Consider the following 23883-nt stretch of genomic DNA (forward strand, 5'->3'; position numbering starts at 1 on the left):
TGACCCTGGACCACAAAACCAGTCATAAGTAGCACGGTATATTAGACAACAATACATTGTACTGTATGGGTCAAAATTATCGATTGGCAAAAATCATTAGGATATTAAGTAAAGATCATGTTTCATGAAGATATTTAGTAGATTTCCTACCATAAATATATCAAAACTTTATTTTTGTGAGTGGATGCAGCAAAATCGCGAACAAAAATGGCCTGCTCAAGTTTGGTATCTATGTAAAGCTTAGAATCTCAGCTTTCGGGTTCATCTTCTCTCGACAACGTCATTACAGCCGTAAACCCATAGAGAGCATTAAAACAAACCTGTTTCTTCTAAGCAACGGCCTGCTACAGCACCTCTGACTGACAACCTTAAAGGTGACTTTCTCAATATTTTGATTTGTTTTGCACCCTCAGACTGCAGATTTTCAAACAGTTGTATCTTAACAAGACATACATTAATGGAAAGCTTATTTATTTTATTGAAGAATAAATCTCAATTTCGAAAAATTGACCCTGAACATTTCAACTGTGATCATTTAGGGCCGTTTTAAAATGGTACTTGTAGATTTGAAATCTGCTCTAATCATAGCTGTCTCGTTTCGTAAGGCAGAGGTATCATCCTCTAAAGGATGCGGTATACGGAGGATTCTCAATTTAGGATTAAACGAGACGTCCTTCGTAGGACATACTGGCAGAAAAGGAAACAGGAAGTACCACGTTGCTATGACTGACAACACGTTGCACTCGCACACCTGTCAAATTAATTAAAATGATTTCTACCGGATCTTAAGAGGTAAAAAGTTGGTTATTTTCTACCCTACACAATGCCAAAACATTTTTTTGCCTTACTGTTATAAACCGTTTAAAAATCACTAAACACTTGCAAACCTATTTACTACATATGCCTGCTAAGATTAAAAAAACGTGACACAAATTTGTAAACTGTTAACATTTAAACACCACATATTTGATTGAATGTGCAGCTGCTGCCGTTTATTCAAATAACAGACGCTGGCCGATGCAAATAATTGTGGGTTATCTCTAGCAACGAAGGATACACCTCGTGTGTAATTTCTCCGAATTCTCGTGAAAGTAGGTCGCATTAGAAGGGAAGGGTGCATACGGAGTGTCCTACCTGCTTTTATGAAACAAGACAGCCTCGATGACGTAGCAGGCTTCAAATGAGACCTCCGGAGTACGCAGTTTTTAACTGAATCAATCGATTCGTGAGATATTTTTTTATTGCTTCACATTATACATTACAATAATTATGAAATCGATTCGTGAGAGATGAAGAGCAGCGAACCACACTCATCAGCAACTCCCGATGACGTCACAGCCATAACCACGCTACGTCTGTCTCCAACCTCCCTGAACTTATTGTTTTGGTTTCTTTTTTATCCAATCAAAAATACAGTGTTTGAAAGCAAAATAATGATAACATTACTCTAATTAAAATATATACGATTGCAAATAAAAAGTTCTATATGGGCTGTTTTTATGATGGTCGTATTATAAATGCCACGGTTAAATTATGTTTCATGTGGTAAGATAATGGTAAATGTGTAGTGACTATGGTTTTATTACAGATGCCACTGTAGTAAAACCGTAGTAAATCTTCTTAAAAGGGATGCGCACATTCCGCGCTCTAGCTCAACGGTGGTACTCTGATCGTGATCGCGCATGCGCCCCGACTCCACTCGTCTCGAACGTGGATCTCGAGCGCATCTGATTCTATGGAAACGGGGCGGGAATCATGGGAGCTGTTTGCGCTGTTGAGAATACCGGAAGTGAAGGGAGATTCGAAAAACAAAGAAATAAGTGGAATAAGCAGACGCGACATGTGTTTGTCAGAGTCATGGCATGATGGTAAAGTATAAAGAGAACCGGAATATTGATTTATAGCTGTTAAAACCTTACAGATGTGTGTTTGTACGTCATGCGTGTTGTGTTGACATTCAGTAGCTAACGTAACGGTTTATACAGCATACGTCCGCGATAATAACACTCATTTATGCTACGAGTATGTTCTTTACAGATACCAGTAGAATTATGCAGCGACAAAACCGCGATATTGTGTTATTATGCCGGTAATACACATTTATTTGGCGGCTTTGATTGTTTTTTTGTCTGTGATCTAAACACTCAGTGATTTACTTACCTGTCATATAACATTACCTGTTTCCCTGACTTTATGTTTGTTTTTCATAAAATGATTTTCATAAAGCTGAGCGTAAGGAGAAACATGGTGTTTGGATGTTCTCGGATGTTTACCATCAATGCCAAGAATGGAGTTGAAGTTGGAGGTGTTGTTGTCATCCAGCATCAAGCGCAAAAAGCCATGGCCCAGATTCTGCTGGCTGGGGAAGGTAAGACCACGGGTTTCCAAATGACAGAAAGTCACTGCTTATGTATTCGTGTAGACGCTCTCCAATGTCATCTGCTATACAGTAAATATAAGCGCGTATTGTTATTTTCTCTTCTGTTTCAGGAGAAAGAGGCTGTTTTTCTATTAGACGACAATCGCCTCAGTGAAATACATTTGGTGTCGGGGCGAACTAAAAAGAAGACCCCGAAACTTCAGCCACTGTTACAGAGAGTGGTGACCATGTCCGCCTCTCCGAACGGTACGTGATGTAACTCTTACAGGTGATGTAACTCCAACTTCAATCTTAAAGGGATAGTTCACCCAAAATGAAAATTCTGTCATCATTCACTCACCCTATTGTCAAGGCACCCATTCACTTCTATTGTATGGACACAAAACCGATGCAAGTCAATGGGTGCCAGTAACCAACATTCTTCAAAATATCTTCTTTTGTGTTCTGCAGAAGAAAGAAAGTCGTATTGGTTTGAAATGACACGAGGGTGAGGAAATGATGACAGAGTTTTCATAGTTTGGGCGAACTATCACTTTTTAATCTTTAGCTTGACCTGACAGCTGTGTTCTACGTTATATTGTCTGCAGGTATGTGGCTCGTGGGTCTTCTGGTCTCTGGAGAACTGTTTCTGTGGAATAAAGACAAAGACTCCTTAAAGATGGTCTCCGCTTTCCCTGCCGTTCATGAGCTGGCTTCTTCCATCAGAGGTTTGTGTGAGAACTTTGTATAGTAGTAAAGAAAATAGTTGTGGACACAACTAATAGAAACAACTCCGGCTTCGTCTCATGCAGGTACGGTCACTACGGTTCAACTTTCTCTGCTGGTTTCGGAGAATGGACAGAGGGTTTTCCTGGCGGCTCTAACAGGGCAGGTGTTCCTCTGGGAATGTTCGGCACCTCAGGATCTAAGCAGTCCACGAGATATCACAGTGAAAGGACGCTGGAGTGAGATATCACATCCTGAAAGCACTCAGCTTCCCTCCTCGAAGGGCAAAGAGGCGTCGGTTCATAGCGTGTTTGTGAAGAATCAGGTGAATAAAGTTGCTTGTGACCCAGAGGCTGCGTCATTGCTTGTGTTATATGTCCTGTGTTGTTTTATAGGCCGTCGGTGACGTGTGTCTGAGCGTGTTTGTCTTCAGTACTGAAGAGCAGTTGACCATCACCTTTCTGAAGATTCGGTGGGAGATGATAAAGGAAAGCAAGCACAGGTGAGAACTTGGTTGATATCATTTTCTATTTGCAATGATGTCAATGCTAAAATTGTTGTTTTATCTTACAGCTCAGCAGGTTTTACTGTACACTGGGTTTCCAAGTCTTACCTCTTCGACCGGCTTGTGCCTCCATGTAGACCAGTGAAGTCCAGAGGAGCTCTGGTTCCAGCACTATCACCAGATGGTCAATTACTGGCGATAGTCCTTAACCAGAAGGACCCAAGGGTACAGTCACAACAGTTCATTGTTTTCAGTACATCATGAACATATGCTGTAGGTGATGATATTTGTGGGTCTGACAGGTAACTCAGGTGTTGTTCGTCAGCACGCAGAACTTTGTCACAGTTTCTAGTCTGTTAGGAGGATGTGGTCTAAAGGCGATCAATATTCCAGCCAAGTATGTGAGGTAAGTGTTTTTCACAAGTCGCCCAGACGCCCACAGGCCGAACAGATAGGGACGTTTGCACCCACTAATATCCCTGAATGCTTTGCAGGTCATACTGGGTGGGGAGTGTTAGCTGGACACCAGAAGGCCTTTATCTTGTCTGTGTTTTAAAGAGGGGCTCTCTGCTCATGCTGGCACGTTTGGGTGGACTGGTGTCTCTGTCCACAACTGGATGCAACATTGAGTTTGGTCCCGCCCACTTCCTGCCTCTTCACCCATTGGTCACCTACAGGTGATTTGATTGGTTTCTTTGGGAATGATACTTGCTGACGCTTTCCAAATGGCATTGAATAACGTCACGGTTTTATTTTACATCATGGATGGATCGTTTTCCAGTTTAGATGCTACCAGTAACAACCGACCGTACACACCCAATTATGTTTCTCGTAACAAGAAATACGTTGCTGCTTAACCATAATTCATGTCACACATATTTCATTTGCATTAACATTTTTTTAAGCAGACGTTTCCATTCAAAGTGCTTTACAAATGAGAGAGCATTTAACATTTTTGTCAGCAAAGATGACATACAGCCGCGGAAAAAATTAAGAGACCATTTTTCTGGTTTTAAAATGAGCTATTTATAGGTATGTGTTTAGGTAAAATGTTCATTTTTGTTTTATTCTTTTGAACTACTAACAACATTTCTCCCAAATTTCAAATAGGAATATTGTTTCTGTTTGCATCTATTTGCAGAAAATGAAAATAACAGAAAAGATGCTCTCAAATACTGCAAGGAAAACAAGTTCAGATTCACGTTTAAGCAACACAACAGTCATATTTGTACATGTATTTAGGAAAAGTTCAGAAATATTTCTTTAAAGTGATGACCTGGATTTTTATCACAGTCGTCATGAGCTGTCAGTCTTTCACATTTTCTGTTGGATGATTTAACGTCACTCCTGAAATAGGAATGGAATGGCCACAATACATCTAGAAATGCTGATTTGAAATAAAATTTTGGAATGGTCTCTTAATTTTTTCCACGGATGTGTTAACCAATATGTAATCTATGTTGTTTGTAATTGGGATAAAGTAAATATCATCTGTAAAGTATTTTTTAACATCATTTTTATGGCTGTATTTATTTAAAAACCTGATCATTTTACCTAACGAAAACATGAACACCATACAAGGGTTAAAGGCTTAGGAGTTTGTATACACATACTTTAGTTGTCCTCACAAATCTACAGTTTTCTACAAAACACCATTTTTCTCCCGTAGACCTCCAGCACCTCTTCACACACAAGATGGCTCTCTCTCCAGCTCCAGCGCGTCACTCTGTGACCCTATGAGACAGCGCTACTCCATCACCTGTCACCCACGGCAACCGTTACTCATCGTGTCTGATGGCTACATGGTGACTGTGCTCCGGCTGCCCAGACGGCCGTCTGCGACTGCGATTACGAGCGCTCTCCTGCTGCACGCTGCTCAAGGGCTGGAGAACATACGCTGGGTCATGGGGTCATCATCTCGGGTGCAGGTAGACATTTTAAAATTTGGTTGCATTGAAGGGTGGGATTTAAATGATGTGTTTTATTGCTGATGTGATAGTTTGTGCGTATCGTTTGTGTGATAAAGCCTCAGGTCAGATCCAGACTGGAGTCCATGTCCACTCTGATGTTCACAGGAAGTCTGCTGGCTTTTAAAGAGACAGAACCACCTCTCTCTACTCTACCGCTGTATCTGCAGGACACTGGCGATACAGAGAGAGCTCAGGTCAGCCGACGTTTAACGCTGTAGCTTATAAACGCCACGGGAGGCCGTGCATTACAGTGATTTTTAAAAGTGTCGTCTCTTTAGGGTGAGGAAGATGACGATGATTCTGACGATGGTCTCCACTCACGCATGGAAAGTGAAGGCAAGCTGGAGTTTGCGTCAATGTTTGACACTCTTCATGCTCACGCAGAAGACCCAAAACCAACATCTTCAGCCGTGCAGGAGGATCTCACCAGGGTTTACAGGAACCTCCTGACAGTTTGGGCTCTGGCCGTGTCTCTGCGAGGCGCTGTTGAGCAGAGAGAGCGTCTTCTCAAGTACACCATCACCTGCGTCGTCCGACTCATTAACCTTCTTAGGGTCAGCGCCTTTATCAGCAGAAAAAATCAATTGAACTGGGTCACGTGCACCCTTCGCATCCTCAGAACTCTCCTGTCGTTTTTGCCCTGGGACACCACACGCAGGGGAGGAAGCAGCTGTCTGCCCGTCGCAGTTGAGCTTAGCAGGCGATTTGTTGAAATGTTCCTCCCATCATCTGATGTAGCGCTTTCCTCACACAACTTCAACGCAGCTCTGCTCGTCCTGCGGGAGGCGTCTCACAGCGTGAATCTGACCTACAGCATGCAGTCGAGAGCATTGCATTATGGGAAAGATGATCAGGTTTTATGTTCCTCTGACTTGTTTGCAGTCCGGCTGCTACATGAGGACACTGATATCAACACTGAGACCATGAAACCAACAGCACGGGACAGAAGTCTGCCATCCAATAGGTGCTTCTGATTTTAGTATATATTTTATTAAAAGATATTTGTCTTTTATCTGGTTGGTGCTAACCAACCTTTAAGCGTGTTTTTTAAGTTCACTTTTTTCTTTCATTCCATCGTTTATTCATCCTCACGTCATTCCAAACTTGTGTGACTTTCTTACTTTTGCAGAACACAAAAGAAGATTTTTTTAACAAAACAAACAAACATTAAACCCCATTAACTTCCATTGTAGGAACACAAAACCACCGAGACGATTCTCAAAATATATTCTTTTGTGTTTTGAATCACATGACGGTAAATAAATGATGACAGAATTTGTATTATGTTTTTCAGATTGGTGGTTATTTGGCGTGACGTGTACAGGCGAGCTTTGAAATACCAGATGATGCTAAACAACAGCAAATGTGATGAGGGCATACAGCCTGAATGTGAGAAGATGTCAATCATTATACCTGAAATTCAGAAGGTTTTGCAAACAGCTGGAGACCGTCTTGAGGACAGCCACGCCCTGCGAAATGTCACAGGTAGCTGTCCCCCCAAATTAAGAATAAATATAAAATGAGGAAATGAAGGGAATTGTGCAATGTCGTAATATTTCACTTCTTTCCCCTTCCTCAGGTGAAGAGCTATTTATTTTAGGTGAATATACAGACAGTGTTCGGGTCTGGAGAGCTGAATTGTGTGCAGAAAGAGAGAAAGGTCAGACTTTAATTCAGTTGTTTTGACTTCAGATCACATATGATTCAAAACTCACTTCATCCTCTGTGCGTGTCACAGCAGGTCCGTTGACGTGTTACCTGGAGACGCGCTACTCTCTGGCCCTTCTGTACGGTCACCTGTTCCAGTATCACCTGCGGGAGGCTCAGGGTCTGTGTGACCGTCTGACACGACAACTGCAGCCACATACAGGACATCAGGAAGAGATGCCGGGATTGGCTGGTGGAGTTTCCTCTGTTACACATCAAACATTAAACTGACAAAACCTGATTCAAAGTCAGGTTTTTGGCACATTTCAGCTTTCAATAAATTATGTTTGCTAAGGGCAATATGGCTTGAAGTCAAATGGGAAATTGTACCTAACAGCTCAAATTATAAATCATTATACACCGGTCACGGTCAGGTATGAAATCATGACCACCTTCCTAATATTGTGCCGGTCCCCCTTTTGCAGCCCCATACGCACTGTGACGCACTGTGTATTCGGACGCCTTTCTATCAGAACCAGCGTTGACTTCTTGAGCAATTTGAGCTACGGTAGCTTGTCTGTTGGATCTGACCACATGGGCCAGCCTTCGCTCCCCACGTGCATCAATGAGCCCCATGACCCTGTCGCTGGTTCACTACGATTTCTTCCTTCGCACCACGTTTGATAGACACTGCAGACTAGAACACCCCACAAGAGCTGCAGTTTTGGAGATGCTCTGACCCAGACGTCTAGCCATCACATTCTGACCCTGGTCAAACTCGCTCTAATTCTTACGCTTGACCATTTTTAATGCTTCCAACACATCATCTTTCAGGACAAAATGTTCACTTGGTGCCCAATATATCCCACCCACTAATGGGTGCTGTGATGAAGAGATAATCAGTGTTATTCACTTTGCTGCTGTACATTAGCTACTACTGTAAGTAAGTTCTTACCCATTCTCTGTGTCCTGTAGATGACCCTATATTTGATGGCTGGTTCTTAGGGCCAGTGGGCCGTGAAGCCGCTCTTGCCGTGGTTCAGTCTCTGGCCAGGTTTATGGCGGCGTACTTCACCAACCGTCCTCTCTGCATTCTGCCTCCGCACAGTGTGGAAGTGCTGCCTGCCCTTCACTTACCTCACGGTACACCAACATACTACTCATGCTCTTTCTGCTGGGACTATGATGTGGTTATTCTGTATGAGATATTTTGAAGAATGTTGATAACCAAACAACGCTGACTCTCATTGACACAAAACCACTGAGACATTTCTCAAAATATCTTCTTTCATGTTCCACCGGAGAAAGAGTCATAAACAGGTTTTAAGTGGCACGAAGAATTTGTATTACTGGGTGAACAGTCCCTTTAAGTATCAGTCTTGGCGTTTGCTCTCACAGACGCAGGCAGGCGTGTTGTGGAGTTGTCTCGGAGCCGTGTGGTGGTTGCCTTGCGTTCTCAGCATCTGTCAGACGTGTGGACGGTGGACTACGCTCTAGAGCTCCTCCTGCTGGGCGGGCTGCTGCCAGAGGCCGCGTGGATGGCGCAGCATTTGGGCGACTGGAAGATGGCAGCGACCCTCAGCCTGGCCTACAGCAGCTACTGCAGCGAGCGTTTGGACATGAGCAGGTGTGTGACATCAACTCAATAATCTGTCCCAGAGAGATGATGTCATACTATATTCATTTATGTCATTTTAAGTCTTAGATGGAGAGAGCTACATCTTCCCACACAACTGCACCCCGCCGTCATCTTTCAGACTCAGCTGGAGATGTTACTGGGACGAGCCGTCGAGTCTGAAGGAAATGACAACACAGGTAAACATAGGTTAGATGTTCTTGGTTTGAGGGGTTAAAGTATGATTTTATAATAATTGATCTGCCTTTCAGACCCAGCTTGCGTTGAGGATGTGGAGCTTCTTCAGGTATCTGTGCAGGAGATCTTAAAGGCATCGGTCATGGCCGAGGTGGACGTCTTCTCTCAACCTCTCAAACGCCTGCTAGAATCAGCTAAGGAACGAGCAACATCACTTCCTGTTTTATTACCTGCTGCGTTCTATCTGCCCGCCCCCCCTCTGTACTGCCCGCAACCTTCACCAGACACACAGGTATATCACACACGCATGTTTCTTCAGTTTTCACTGCCACATACTGCTTACACAACAGATTGCGTTTGGATTTTATTCTTTGTAGGAAACGCGATCGGCGCATCTGGATCTGGAGCGAGACTCTCGCTGTCAGCTCTCTGGACTGATACAGAAGGTTTTATTGCTCTTTAGAGCCGCACACAGCTCTCGGCCCACGGCACAGTGGTACATCAGGAAGCTACATCACTGCAGACATCTACTACACAAGGTGACAATTCACCTGCTTACTGTGTTACAATCATGTCTTCGGTTTGCTCGTTTATATTCATTTACCGAATCAATGTTTTGGGTTACTAGATCCGGAAGAAGGCGTCTGAGCCTAACTTTGAATTCATTCCAGAAGGACTGAAAAAGTTCTCCAGTCATCGTGGATTCTTCCAATCAGGGTCTAGGAAAGACGTGGATGGTGTTACCGTGCAAACCATAAGTATGTCTTTCCTGATTGGTTGTGGGCGTAGATCAAGCTGCGGTTGAGTTGGCATCCATGTGAAGCTCAAGCTATGGTCTGTTTGTTTTCAGTATGTTTCAGAGAGTTGTGTGCCCTTTGCTGGATGCTTCATGCAAGAGACCAGCTCACCATCTCCTGTAGAAGATACCAGAGTGTCAGGAACCAGCAGAAAGACGCTCAGGTGCAGTGAACGTGTAAATAATTCAGATTCCTGTTGAGCAGTCCTGGTCCTGACCGTGTTTTAACCTCACAGATAAGTGATGTCAGCGTGGCAGATTTGTGCGTCGAGGCCTTGGGCTGGGCATGTCGTCTTCTGCCTTTCTGTCGCTTCTTGAACGCTGAAGAAGCACTGCAAGACTTAGTCTTGAGTCTGGTGGCTGAACTACCGCCTAGTCATGTGGTAATTTTCATTTACTTTAAGTTTGGAACACTTAAACCATAGTTAAACAATCTGATAAATAGGGCTGGGTTTTGAGACCATCTTGGCGATTCGATTCTTATTTATATGGTTTCAATTCGTTTCGATTCAATATCGATTAGTTGCCAGTATTTCATTTAAAATATTAGTTTTGCAGACATGGAATCTATATTTAAATATATAGGCGCTGGTAACTGAACCCCCCCACTCAACTGAATTAATTAAATACACATTCGCGTTAATAGCAAAGCCTACACAATTGTTTTGAATGACTTTTTACTTTCAATTTTTGAATGACTTTACTGTCAAAAATAAAAACATTGTAGATGTGCAACAGTGAAATCATGAACAACATGTGTAGGAAATGAAACAGATTTTAAAATTCAACTTGAATAATGGCACCATCCTCTGGACTAGAGGCGAAATACAGATAATATTCTCTGAGGCACATGCATTAAGAATCGATATTGTTGAAATTGAAGATCGATTGAAATCGACGAATCCATATTTTTAACCCATAAATATAGTTATATTGATATTTGTTGGTGTGTAATTGTAAGTCTGTCCTTCTCTTCCGATGGTTAGATGGCAGAAACTCTGGCAAGAGTGTTCCCCGAAGAGGAGGAGTCTGTTCGCGTGCCACTCCGGGAGAAGTATACCTCACTAGTGCAGAGATTGAGACCCGTGTCGGTGTCAGACACCACAGCAGGCAAGATGAGCTCATTCACGTTGATCCAAACGTGTGCGATTTCCTCTGAACGGAGATGTTATCTAATCCCTCACTTCAGCTCTGATTTGAGTACAGAGACCAACATTAATAACGTTTGCTCATGTTCACACAGATGTGCCATCAGGAAGTCAAAGAGAAGATGTTTCCGGAGAGAGCATGATGATTCTGATTCGAGATCAGCTGAGACGGCGGCGACGGGAGCTTCGGCGTCTGGAGAAGCACCTGGCCGCAGCCGAGCAGTTCTTGTGGGAGAGAGAGGAGGAGGATGAGAGGGGAGGTGCAGACTCCATACTGAAGCGTCTCTCTCTCGGGACGAGCTTGAGCGACAGCACTTTGACTGACTGCGGGCATCCTCTAGTGTACAGTGAAGGAGACACGGCTGAGACTCCGTCTGAGACGCTTTCCCCTGAACCGCAGACCAAGACTTTGCACGGGTAATTCTGCTGACATGTCTTCAATGTATTTGTGTTTATATACAGTATATATACTGTATGCTTAAAAATAGTAATACAAATGAAGAGAGCATTCCAAATGTTCATTAAATCAGCATTTCTAGATGTATTGTGGTCATTTCAGTTCAGCGTCTGTTGAATTTCAACAAAACCAAACCTCATCCAACATCAAGACAGCATGACAAGATGCATGAAAACTGAAAAATCCAGGTTTTCACATAGAAAAATATTTTTGTAACTTTTACTAAATACATGTACAAATATTACTGTTGTATTGAAACAAAAAAATTATAATTTTAGCTAAACACATTCCTAAAAATAGTACAGAAACGCTGAAAATCATTAAAAAAATGGTCTCTTCGTTTTTTTTTCTGTGGGTGAATATCTGTTAATAAATTATTGCACATTATAATACAATAAATGATACTTTATTCATCAAAATAAGTTCTGTACTATTTTTGTCATTTAGTTTCAGTAAAACATTAAACTCAATGTTTAACATATGTAAAAGTTCCTTTTTCTGTGTTTGTAGTTCAAGGACTGCACCGACGAGGAATTCACCCACACATGAGAAAAAAGAAAATAAACGCTCAAACTTATTGGAGCCCGAAGGAACAAAGTCAACTCGAGTGGAGCCCACATGCCTGCCCACAGTGGGAACATGGGAGTTTGAACTGGAAGATAAAGAATACGCACTCTTTCTGGAGTTGTTTCTCAGCTATGTGCTGGAGAAAGACAGTCTGGACGCTGAGGACTCTGAGCTGCCGTTATTGAGCAGTTTCTCCAAACAGCTCCATACAAAAGAGCTGCACTCTGTGACCTTTGACATGCTAACAACACTCAAACGATGTCAGAGAGACGGGTATCAAACCGGCTGTGAGCCTGGTGCACGGTTACCTCTGTTCCGGGCCGGCCGCTGTTTCCAAACTGTCCCGGTAACCCCAGAACCTCCCCTCACCATTGGTCCGGCCTCGTCTGTCCAAAGCAATGCCCAGATAGCTACAAACGCTACGCCTGTTCAGGCTCTCCCTGGTGTTGGGAAGCAGCAAGGACTTTTTGGGCTTGGCCAACAGGCTGCGCTAATGTCCAATGAGGTTAAAGCGAATTTGATTGGTTCAGAGGTCAGGGGCAGTCAAAGCTCTCTCCCGTTCGAGTCCTGGGCCTTTAAGATCCTCTCACCTGCTGAGTTAGATGTTCAGGTCCAGCTGGATTCCATGCTGGAGAGCCGGTTTCCTCAGCTGGCCAGGCTGTTGGAATGGATGATGCGCTGGGCGGACAGACGGGTTCTGCTCCCTTGGCCAATCAGAATGAAGTCGGAGGGCTCCAGTGATTCTGTGGTTATAAGGGCCAAAGCAACGACACCTGCAGTGCTGTTTGCTTTGGAGCTTTTAGAGCCGAGGTACACCGCCGCCCTGCTGGCCACAGACAAACATGACATCGGTTTTAAAGTGAGTTTGCATTTTAAGTGTTATGGGGGCGGATTCACCAAACATTCTTAGGAAGAAAATTCTTTGTAACTGCCACTGTAATTTAAGGAAAAAGTTAGGAATATTTTGTATTCCCGTCACTTTATTTCTATTGAAAAAATGAAGATGTTCTTAAGAAACTATTTGAGGACTTCTTAAGGAACATTCTAATGAGCTTCCTATAATTTATCTTAAGAACAATCTTATAATTTTTCGTAAGAACAGTTTTGTTAATCCGGCCCCAGTTCTTTTTTTTAATCATGTTTTAAGAACACATTATTTTGGGAAATGACATGATTTGATTACAGCGGTCAATCACAGACCGGAGGAAAGACGGAGACAGAAGTGTAGACACGGGTTACCCGGCATCTGCTGGAACACCCGTTATCCTGCCAGACCTGGACGCCCAACACACCTACAGCCACGAGTGAGTATACACCAGTCAGATGTAGTGTGATTTTAATGTCACGTATTTTAGACATGATAGGGTTTTAAGATGTAAATGTTTGATTGCAGCACGTGTGAGGTTGAAGATGTTGTGGATCAGACAGACAGTCAGCTTTCTGAGGAGGAGGATGTAATATCTGATATAAAGAATAACATCACTGCGATTAGAGGAGAGATCAGACGGTCACCTGTGGCCGAAGACGGTCCGATCAGATCTCAGAGTTTTACACATCACACATTTTGTTTTTCAATAAACCACCTCACAAAAGTTTCTGTGTTGTTTGGTTTGCAGATGAAAGCAGTTTTGCTGATGCCACTGAGGCTACATGGCTGTCGTCCAATCAGGAAAGAGCTCCCAGAGAAGCCAAAGATCAGGTGATTGAGTGCTGACCAATGAATCTACAGCACCACAGATAGATGCTAGTCCTGGTTTTAGCCTAGGTTGTATTAAACCTAAACACCAGTAAATAAACCAAATGCACCGATTATATTTTTACAGGCGTTAACACTGGCTGATCTGGAGAGTCTCCACACAAATGAACGTTCAGAAGATTCATTGTAAGTCTGTAGATATGACTTTAAGTAATGGTTCACCCAAATATGAAAATTCTCTTATCATTTACTCACCGTCATGCCATCCCAGTACGAGTCCCTTTTATGGTCACATATGGCAAAATATAAATACTGTCAAATCTTGCGGGTCTCCTGACTAGTTGACATATGCATGTTTGGTCATGAGACCAATAAGATTTCATGTTATCCACGCCATATAAGCATTTCTAAATAAGCTCAAAATATGAATCGTTTTATATCATGAACATGAGAAAAAAGAACACGAGACATTTGGATTACTTTGTTTTTTGTTGCTTTACTATGTTGAACCCTGTTTAAGAAAAGAACATGGCTGCATCTTCATTTCAAATGAGTAAATTATGAGAGAATGTTTTATATTTTCACATTTCATTCCCTTTATTGTCGTAAAGCTTTTGAAGAACATGAATTGTGCGTCTTGGTGCATTGAGGACTAATGCTGTCTCCATGTGCTCTCAGAAATTTGATAATTCCCACTTCCACTGAATTTAGTAACATTAAAATCCAGGTTGAAGTGGGAATTATCGAGTTTCCGCGAGCACGTGAAGGCAGCATAAGTCTTTTAAAAGGCTCTGTGGGCGTGGCATCTAAATTCAAGGCTACGGCTGATATCATTTTTCGCAGGCGGTGAAGCTCGGCGGTTCGGTCGCCATGGTGACTCTAAACAAACCTCTCGTCCTATCAGACGATCAGATTACCTCCCATTTGTGTGTATTCTGTTTCAGGTCTGAGGGAAATCACATCTCCTGTGGAGCGCTGGACAGGGACGCTCCCGTAGAAGCACGCAGGTGAAGATGACGTTCCGTTCTTTCATGCAGGATGTTTTGTCCTCGGCCTGTTTTTCTTATCGTATGCGTTTTGCTCTCAGACGTGAGGCGTCAGATGTCCAGCAGTCTTCACACGTGATGCCAGAAGAGGGCATGAGACGGACGGAAGGACAGAGCTGTAGTCACCCACCCGGTTCTGATCCACCTCGCAACAGAGCAGAGACGCAGACGGATCCCGTCAGACAGCTGCTTCAGGATGAGTTATTCCGATTAGTGCAGGTGCGTAGATTTAGCCCTGACATCTCGTCTCATTAAAAACTTGAGCCAAACATTTACAGTTTTCCTGGTTGTCTCCTTCAGCTTCAGCAGATCAACTTCATGAGTCTCATGCAAGTGGTGGGGGCATCCTTCTCAAACCTGCCGCTGTCTCAACACAACCCGCTGCAGTCTAATGTGATGCTATCACAGACAGCCGTGACGTCTGCGCCGCCGCCGTGTGACCACAGATCTGAACCCACACACGGTCAAACCCAGAACATCCAGCCTGCTTCATGCGACGGCCCTAAAGGTCCTACACGAGTCTCTGGAGCAGAGAGGGTCAATCGCCGTGGGAACGATAACAGACATCTGGTACATTTAACATCTGCTGTGAATCACAGACATGACGGTGAACAACGGAACCTTTCCCTCAGACCTCAGGTAGGATTTGTAACGGTGTCTTGTGCGCCTACCAGCTTATATTTATGTGTATCCTGATGTTTTTTCTTTGTACAATCTTAAAGGCCCTCGAGCAGCTGACCATTCGCTCCGACTGGCCTCAGGACGGTCACACAGACGGCAGGAGTTTCATCCCGACCTCACAAGGGCTGCTCACTACTGCGCGTAATGCAGTCGCGCAGACGCCTGCGCAGAGAACCGCTCCCTTTCCACCCAGACTCCGCCTTTTACAGCTGCAACCACCACAGCCAAATGATCCCAGACCTCCCTCTCCTCCCGTGAAGGAGGCCTGGGGTCCGAATCCTCACCCCCCTTCGGTTCACAGCAACATTCTCCCTAGTCGGTCCAGACCCTCGTCTGGGTGTAGAGCTGAGGATACGGGCAGAACGTGGGTGGAAGCATCAGCGCCACCATCACACCTTCATGATGACAGAGAGAGAACGGGAGCTCTGCGTTTCCCTCCTGCTCCTCACAGAGCCGTTCCAGCGGTGGGTCTCCCTCTGCTGCGTTTTCACCCCGACGCACAACGGACTGTGACGCTGCCTCGCGTCCCACAACCCACCACGCCAAAACCGCCCAATGTGGGTGTCGCAGGCACGGGTCACTACCCCAGACTTCAGCTGCTGCGTAGAGATCCTGATCCGCCCAGTGCTGTGAGTGTCCACTGCGTTGATCTTTGTACGGTTTGATGTCTGTAAGTTGAATGGTGTTTGTGTGATGTTTAGGGGATGCGGATCAACACGCCCCCGGTACGAACCCCTCGTCTCATCCCTCTGGAGGAGCTGTTGAGATGGGCCGCCGGGAAGCAGACGGCAAGTGCTGATGGGAAACTACAGCTGTTAAAAACAGACCACATAGTGCAGAACAGTCACACGAGCAGCCCGTCCAGCAAGAGGTGATTCTCTTTTAATGAAGTGTGTGACCGCTGAACCGTTTGCAGTCGGATGTGTTTCGTGTCGAATGATTCTGTGTTCTCTCAATCAGACGGAAGAGGAGAGAGGAGAAAAATAAGAATGAGAAGATTAAAGTCACGTTCAGACCTGAGGAGTCCATCATACCTCCAGATGAGGTTAGAACTATAAGCAGCATTTGGATACTGAGAGCAACAAACATTAAAGCATTAAAGTGAATCATCAAAACTGCATTGAGTCAATAGATATAGTGAATCATTAGTGATTCAGGAAACATTAAAGCTACGTTTAAGCTAAAGCGAATCATCAAGGCTGTGGTGAATCAATAGATGCAGTGAATCATCACAACTACAGTGAATCATCAACGCTGCATTGAATCAATAGATACAGTGAATCATTAAAGCTAAAGTCCATCATCAAAGTTACAATGAATCATTAAATAGATTGTGAATCATCAAAGCTGCTTTGGATCAATAGATACAGTGAATCATAAAAATCATAATGCTTTAGTAAACAGTGAAGCTACATTTAAGCTAAAGAGAATCATCAAAGCTACAGTGAACCATCACAGTTACGGTGTATAATTAAATTAATGATTCAGTGAATCAAAAAAGATTCAGTGAATCATAAAAGCTACAGTAAATCATGAATGTTATAGTAAACAGTAAAGCTTCATTTAAGATGAAGTGAGTCATCAAAGCTATGGTGAATCATTAAAGCTAAAGTGAGTCATCAAAGCTACAATGATTCAAAAGAGCTACAGTGAATCAATAATGCTATAGTGAATCATTAATGTTATAGTAAACAGTAAAGCTTCATTTAAGCTGAAGTGAGTCATCAAAGCTACAATGATTCAAAAAAGCTACAGTGAATCATTAATGCTATAGTAAACATTAAAGCTACATTTAAGATGAAGTAAATAGTCAAAGCTACAGGGAATAATTAAAGAGACAGTTAATCATTAAAGCTGCAGTGAACCATTAAGGAGACAATGAATCATCAAAACTACAGTGAACCATAAGATACAGTGAATCATCAAAACTACAGTGAACCATAAGATACAGTGAATCATCAAAACTACAGTGAACCATAAGATACAGTGAATCATCAAAACTACAGTGAACCATAAGATACAGTGAATCATCAAAACTACAGTGAACCATAAGATACAGTGAATCATCACAGCTACAGTGAATTTGAAAAGTAACAATGAATCATCAAAACTGCAGTAGACCATCCAAACTACAGTGAATCATCAGTACTATGTTGAATCATCGAATCTACATCAAGATAATGGCGATGTTCATTGTGTTTTATAGATTCTTCAGCCTGCAGAAGAGGTGTGGGATCAGAATGATGGTTATGTCACTCCTTTAGGTGAGCCCACACAACTCTTCTCCGGTCTCGGTTTCTCTTTCAAACTCTGTTTTTGACCTATTGTGTCTCTCATACACATTATGTTTAAACTATTTCAGGCGCGATGGATTCTGAATTAACTGGACAGATGCTGTTGGATAAGATGTATTCCACCTCAGCCGAGCTCCATGCATACGCCTCCACGCAGAAGAGACCTCCTGAAATCCATGACGCCTGTACCAACACTGACCCGGGTGTGTGCTCCCTTCAGTGTTCCAGTATCTAAACTCATACACTTCAAATGTACTCACAGAAGAATCTTGTTTAATATAGAAGTTCTGCTTCGGTTTACTCTAGAACCGTCTCGGTCCATCACCGATAAAGCCGTGTCTGTTCAGCTGCCCTCATCTCCCATAATGCCTAGCGCTTGTAAGTCCAGATCATCTTAATCTGTCTGGTTCAACTTTTTCACATTCTCCTAGCCCGAATTCAAGTCAAATATGTAACTGGCAAGTACATAAAGTCTACTTGCTCGCTTATACATACAGTATCTGAACAATAGGATGACCCTTGCAGTTTCTTCTTCATTTGCAATATGATGTTCCATTTATTGCGGACAATTCAATATTTAAAGAAAAGGATGTAAAAGCTATTTTGTGGCCTGTAATAAACCATGGTTTTGTGTACAGCTACAGGCAATGGAGGTCGTGTAGGTGTTGCTCCAGTAGTTCCTCCAGATGTGTTCTTGAATCTGCGTTTCTCTAAAGAAACATCTCCAGACCGGCCAGAGGGCACCGATTCAAACGCACATATTGTAAGTGTTACGCTGATCCATTACATCTCTCTGTTCCACTAAACATAAGTTAGATGAAACATTGTTCTCTCGTAGAATGCTGAGGGAAGAAGGTTCATCAATGTGATCGATTTAGCTGATGACTCATCCCAAGCCCCCAACTCTCCGCCCTCATTCGCTCAGCTCCACCTCTTGGCAGCCCGTGCTGTAAACTCCGCCCCAATCAACACTAAGCCAATTTTATCGACCGAGGAGCTTCCTGGTAAACATTTACATGAATTAATTCGCCTTCACTAAAGTAAATCATTTGGATCAGAGCAAAACAGGGCGTCATTTAACACATCTGATTTCCTGCAGGTCCTGCTGTAAGATCCTCGTCTCCTCCGGCTGTGGAAGCTGATGATGTGCTCAGCGGAGATCGCATTACTCTGAGCGTGCTCTCGGGCGTGAAGATCCATTCCAGCTCTCTGGGCCGGGTGTTCCTGTCCCGGACTCAGATCTCAGAGCGGCTGACAGAGATGGACGCCCAGCTCGCCAGACTGCAGGACATCGCCGATAACATTGACAAAGAGTTTGCCGACACTAGACTGGTACGAGATTCATTACAGTTCACACAAGGCAGTAGACCTTAGACCAATCTTGGGGTTTATCTACAGTAAATCTTCTGTGTTGTAACCGCAGTGTCAAAAATGCATTTGTAAAATAGTAAATGCTGTCGCTCGGTTAGGATGAGGTCATTGAAGGCTGATATATAATAAATGGATTCCTAGCGTGTCAGGGTGTAGGGCATGTCATCAGGTGTCCATCTGCAGTCGACTGCGTGTTAATGTGTGTTTCCTGTCAGCTGACCATAGAAACACAAAACCCTGTCATGATGCCCAGAGTGGAGAGGAAACCTTATTCCAGACATGTGACGACCTTCCAAGAAGGTTAGAGAACTGATACACAACAGCTGCTAAACACCAGAGAATAAAACGTACCGTGAAACGCTTTTTTGGTTTGTTTTGGTTTTGGATCAACAGTGAAAAATGACAACCCGTCGATGATGAATTTGGGACCGGCGGCCATCCGGGAGCCAGCAGATGAGGAGATTTTGTCTTCTACGGTTTGCAACCAAAGTTCAGCCCCGGGTGAACATTCCCCTCCTGCAGGTATATTAACCTCATCTCCTTCCTTTGATTCGTGTATTAATCCAGTTTCACTTTTCCATGTCTACAGTGATATTGAGCGATGTAGAGTCTTTTCACATGATCTCTGTTTTCAGTGAAACAAGAGCAGCGTGTGCAGGACACGGATGGAGGTGGGTGACCTGCTTCACACACCCACACTGCTGCTGATATATGATGTTTACGCTTGTGTAATGGATGTTTGCGTTGGTGTTTATTTACCTGCAGATTTGACAGAATCTTTGTTTGAGGATCCCGAACCGTAAGAAAGATTTTCACTGTTTCTGTAGATTTTAGCAACAGTGTTTTTGAGTTCGTCACATGCTAGATTGACACGTCTGTTTGTCTCTCCTCAGACGGGCGGATGAGACTCTGGGTCTGACCGGACTCAGCGATGTGAAAGACATCCTGTCAGAGTTAATCAGGGACGGGGTCTTGTCCCGCTCAGCTTTGGGGCTTTCTCAAAGAGGAGCTCATACATGTAAATCAAGCAGGTGTGATTCACCGGACGTTTAATATACAGCTGCCGGGGAGTGATGTATTGATGGCTCGATTTGTTTGTTTCAGCTGCAGGTCAGAGGTGAAGCAGGGAGGAGTCATGATGGAGGAGGAGAGGAGAGACGTGAGGATCTGGATGAGGAGGAAACAGAGAGAAAGACTGATGAAATATCACAAAGAGAGAGAAGAGAAAAGAGAACAAGAGCACAGACCCTTCACGTCTCCTCTGACACACGTGAGATGATTTATGACATCATCTTTTATTTCAATTTTTCAATCGCCCATATTTATATTAAGACAGTTTTCCTAATAAATAAGATAAAGTCTTACACTTTTTCCTTTCTGTGAATAACACAGTGTAACAAATGTGTTCCGCCCGACCTTTTTATAGCTCTTGTATGATTCTGTGGTGCTTATTAATGTGGTAATATTTTTGGACGACTCGTTTTTAGTAACTGTTCTGTTTTGAGCTCAGTGTTAGGCCAGTACTTTGTCATTTCTGCGTACGAGTTATAATACCGAAATGTATAAATGTGTGAAAATATTTTTGAGGTTTTTTCTGAGTTCCATCCATGGTAAAAAAACAATGTGATTTTCGTATTCAACATTTTAAACTTCATAAAGAAACAGTAAAAATATAATTATTTTCTTTGCAGAATCCATCATCTGTAGATCTGGCAACAACTAAGAAAACAAAACAAGAAAAAGACAAGTATGATTCTTCATTTGTGTGTGCTGTAAAAACATGCTCTAATGTTAGTTAGCATCCGTTAGTGTGATGATGTACTTCATTGTGTTCTGTGTGTGTTCAGGATGATTCTACAGGAACATTATGAACAGAGAGCCCGAGACGCCTGCAGTCTGATCACCGATCTGCTCACAACACCTATTAACCTCCCCACAAAACCCCAAGAGAGACTCCCACAAAGGTCAGATCCCACAAATCTCATTTAGTAAATGACTTGTGGTCTGTTTGTTACTGCAGAGGAACTCAAACTGAAGTGTGAAGCAAAGTGTCTTACAAATAAGCAAATACAATGTTGATTTTGTTTCAGGAGCAGCAGTCAGTCATCGATGAGAAACAAGAAAAGCCCTAAAGGTCAAACCGGACCTTACAGACGCTGGGCGTCCTCTCTTGGAAAAACAGTTGTGCTTCAGAGGAAATCTACAACGAAACCAAACGGATCATTGAGCAACAGATTCGGGCTACACAGACCAGGTCCATACAAACCCCACACACCATCACTATTACTGCTGCACGATTTATTCAGTAAAACTCAGTAGAGCATTATAGGAGGAACATGAGCTGACTAAATTGGGTGTCTAATCATGTCCTTTGTTTTTAGCGAGCGGTCTACCAGGTGACCGGCTGTCACAGGTGACACGACGTGGGATACTGACAGACCTGAAAGCCAGACAAGAAACAAAGACGAATCATCGAAGTGAGAATGTTTTGAACATGTTTTTGGGTGACTGTTATATTACAGGAAAGTGTTTGTCCATGTTTTCACACATGTGGTGTTCTGTAGAGCTGAAAAATGGTTTCCAACCATCTACAGTTAAAGATCAGACACGTGTGGAAGATTGGAACCCCGAGGACTCCGCTGAGGTCAGCAGCATTCTGGGATTAAAGGACAAAGAGAACAAACAGGTGATTGCGGGGCTGATGATGTAAACACAGTATCAGTCATGATCTTCTGCTCATGTGATCTCGTGTTCTGTTCAGGGATTTGAGGAGTTTGATGAAGCGTTCGCACATGTGGATCCTCTGAGAGATCTGGTGGGATTCGACGCTCTTTCTGACAGCACCGGCAGCGTTCTCAGCAAACTGGACTGGGCCGCCATCGAGAAAATCGTCGCTGAAGAGGAAGATCAATAGTGGTGGAGAAACTGGACAGACGTTTCTAAAAACGTTCTGTTTTCATTACAGTGAAATCTCTTGACTGGGAATGATTTCCATATTTGGAATTTCTTTGGACTGTAATTTATGTGCTCTTAATAAACAAGAGTCTTGCTATGTGGTATGAACAAAACAATTTTAAAGCAACAGTAGAATGTAACGAGGATGCTTAAAACCTTTAATATATTTTACAGTTCATTGCAAGCGTTTTAAACGTATAGAAATATGTAATTTTAGTGTTTTTTCAATTGATTGTATTTTTTGGTTGATATTCCTTTCATAAAATATGCGTCAGGCAAAAACAACAAACGTTCTCTTATTTATGACTTATTAAATATTAACTCGGCAGAAATATTATCAGATTGAACAGGAGTTTCTTTGTGTTTTAACCAACAAATCTGGGCTGGGTTTCCGAAACCTTCATATCACTACGTCGTTCTTAAGATCGCTATCACTCTTAGGCCCGGTTTCATAGACAATGCTTAGCCTAAACCAGGATTATGCCTTAGTTAATTTAGGCTATTTAAATCACTTTTATTAAAATGCCTTAGAAAAAATAATTACTGGTGTGCATCTTGAGACAAAAAATATTTGGCACTGAAATATTTTAAGATGTTATTTTCAGGTGAGACAGCTCAAAATTCATTTTAGTCTGAGACTAGTCTTAAGCCTTGTCTGTGAAACCAGGGAATAAGGTATAACTTAAGAATGACGAGAGAATTCCCTTGAAACAAAATATGAAAAGCATTCCAAAACATGTCACATGCTAAGTAATAAACAAAACTCCTTCATACCTATGTGGGTTACTACAATTTTTTCTTAAATCTTTTGTTATAGCTGTTTAAATTACAATATTATGCTAGCAGGGGATAAATTGGGTGTAGTCTTTTTTGTTTTATTTGTAGTCTGAAGTGCATATGTGCTCTTTACAGCATAATTTTATTGGCAAACGAAGGTCATGTGGGTTGGGATCCACACAAAAGGACTTTTGATGTAATGAATTTTCATTTCTCCCTGTTGCTGAGTCATTAAAACATGACTCGGCAACATTAACAAAAAAAATTTTATGATTGAAAACTATATTGCTCATTGTTAGTTCATTTTAGCTACTTAATTTACTAATGTTAACGAATACAACCTTATTTTACAGTGTTACCATTCCTTTGAATTTTTGCCAGTATTCTATCTGGTAAAGACTAGCCATAATTCAACTCTAGTTTATTTGTTGTGAGCCTAATGGTTGTCACAGAAAAATATTTTACAGATCCCTCCCAATAATAATAAAGCATGAGTTTCACTTTCTGTACGCAGTTAGTTTCGATTTCCAATCTCGGCTCCACCTAACAGTGAATAAAACCAATAACGGACTTCTTCACCAGTGTACAGCGCAGATCCAGCAGACATAAACAAGGTAAAGAATACGCAGTTTATTTCGTTCATCTTTTATATAAACTATTTTTCATATTTTTGTAACACTGACAATTATGATTACGTTCCAGACACCTCGGATTTAAGATATTTCCCACCTTAACCCGGAAATAATTTCTGTAACCGCGTTTTTAATAAACACAATTCGTGTTTTAATTAATAGTAAAATTATATTGTTTTAACGTTACTAAATACGTTTAACGTTAGCCTATTTAATCCAGACGTTGTTTTCGGGTTTGACGTGGGAATGATCCCAAATTCCAGGTGAGGTGTGGAAAAGGAAATTTGTGTTGTTTTATCAGCAGCGATTTAGATCAAAACAAATACATTTAACGTATTTGTAACAAGTAAACTTTGCTTTCTAGTGTCTCCAAAATCAAATAGCAATGGACCGAATGCTGGAGGATTTGTCTGAGCTAAAAGAAACCAGGTTTGGTCAACCGT

The 23883-nt window shown here is 42.5% G+C and overlaps 1 protein-coding gene across 6 annotated transcripts; it reads left to right on the forward strand.

Moving 5' to 3' along the window:
- The first annotated feature begins 1731 nt into the window (after positions 1 to 1731).
- Positions 1732 to 22809, forward strand: cplane1 (ciliogenesis and planar polarity effector 1). Of its 6 annotated transcripts, none has more exons than XM_057321029.1 (54): positions 1732 to 1868; positions 2227 to 2368; positions 2491 to 2626; positions 2968 to 3087; positions 3172 to 3410; positions 3481 to 3587; positions 3659 to 3815; positions 3893 to 3996; positions 4085 to 4267; positions 5260 to 5518; positions 5617 to 5754; positions 5839 to 6524; positions 6855 to 7045; positions 7140 to 7220; positions 7299 to 7460; positions 8183 to 8350; positions 8606 to 8834; positions 8907 to 9022; positions 9095 to 9312; positions 9398 to 9559; positions 9649 to 9778; positions 9871 to 9980; positions 10053 to 10199; positions 10803 to 10926; positions 11060 to 11381; positions 11932 to 12847; positions 13174 to 13292; positions 13382 to 13515; positions 13605 to 13687; positions 13812 to 13870; positions 14629 to 14691; positions 14772 to 14949; positions 15031 to 15369; positions 15453 to 16040; positions 16113 to 16282; positions 16372 to 16456; positions 17618 to 17675; positions 17774 to 17908; positions 17988 to 18083; positions 18344 to 18468; positions 18544 to 18709; positions 18805 to 19037; positions 19292 to 19376; positions 19470 to 19598; positions 19712 to 19747; positions 19842 to 19875; positions 19970 to 20107; positions 20181 to 20346; positions 20768 to 20823; positions 20924 to 21040; positions 21167 to 21330; positions 21458 to 21553; positions 21671 to 21762; positions 21838 to 22809. In XM_057321029.1, the coding sequence occupies exons 2-54, from the start codon at positions 2279 to 2281 to the stop codon at positions 21988 to 21990; spliced, it is 9192 nt and encodes a 3063-aa protein (XP_057177012.1). In that variant the 5' UTR covers positions 1732 to 1868; positions 2227 to 2278; the 3' UTR covers positions 21991 to 22809. The 6 variants fall into 6 exon arrangements, with proteins under 6 accessions (XP_057177012.1, XP_057177008.1, XP_057177010.1 ...); XM_057321025.1 differs by having other exon boundaries at positions 21641 to 21762; positions 21838 to 22808; XM_057321027.1 differs by having other exon boundaries at positions 8913 to 9022; positions 21641 to 21762; positions 21838 to 22808.
- The last annotated feature ends 1074 nt before the right edge of the window (positions 22810 to 23883 follow it).

The sequence above is a fragment of the Triplophysa rosa genome, linkage group LG22, assembly GCF_024868665.1.
Source record: "Triplophysa rosa linkage group LG22, Trosa_1v2, whole genome shotgun sequence".
Taxonomy (NCBI): Eukaryota; Metazoa; Chordata; class Actinopteri; order Cypriniformes; family Nemacheilidae; genus Triplophysa; species Triplophysa rosa.

What these genes read in the sequence shown, in the direction of transcription:
- cplane1 (XM_057321025.1), top strand. Translation starts at nt 2,279, where the DNA reads ATGCCAAGAATGGAGTTGAAGTTGGAGGTGTTGTTGTCATCCAGCATC. An exon ending in ATTCCAGCCAAGTATGTGAG is followed by an intron (nt 3,997 to 4,084) that starts GTAAGTGTTTTT and finishes AATGCTTTGCAG; the next exon opens with GTCATACTGGGTGGGGAGTG. An exon ending in CGCCCTGCGAAATGTCACAG is followed by an intron (nt 7,046 to 7,139) that starts GTAGCTGTCCCC and finishes CCCCTTCCTCAG; the next exon opens with GTGAAGAGCTATTTATTTTA.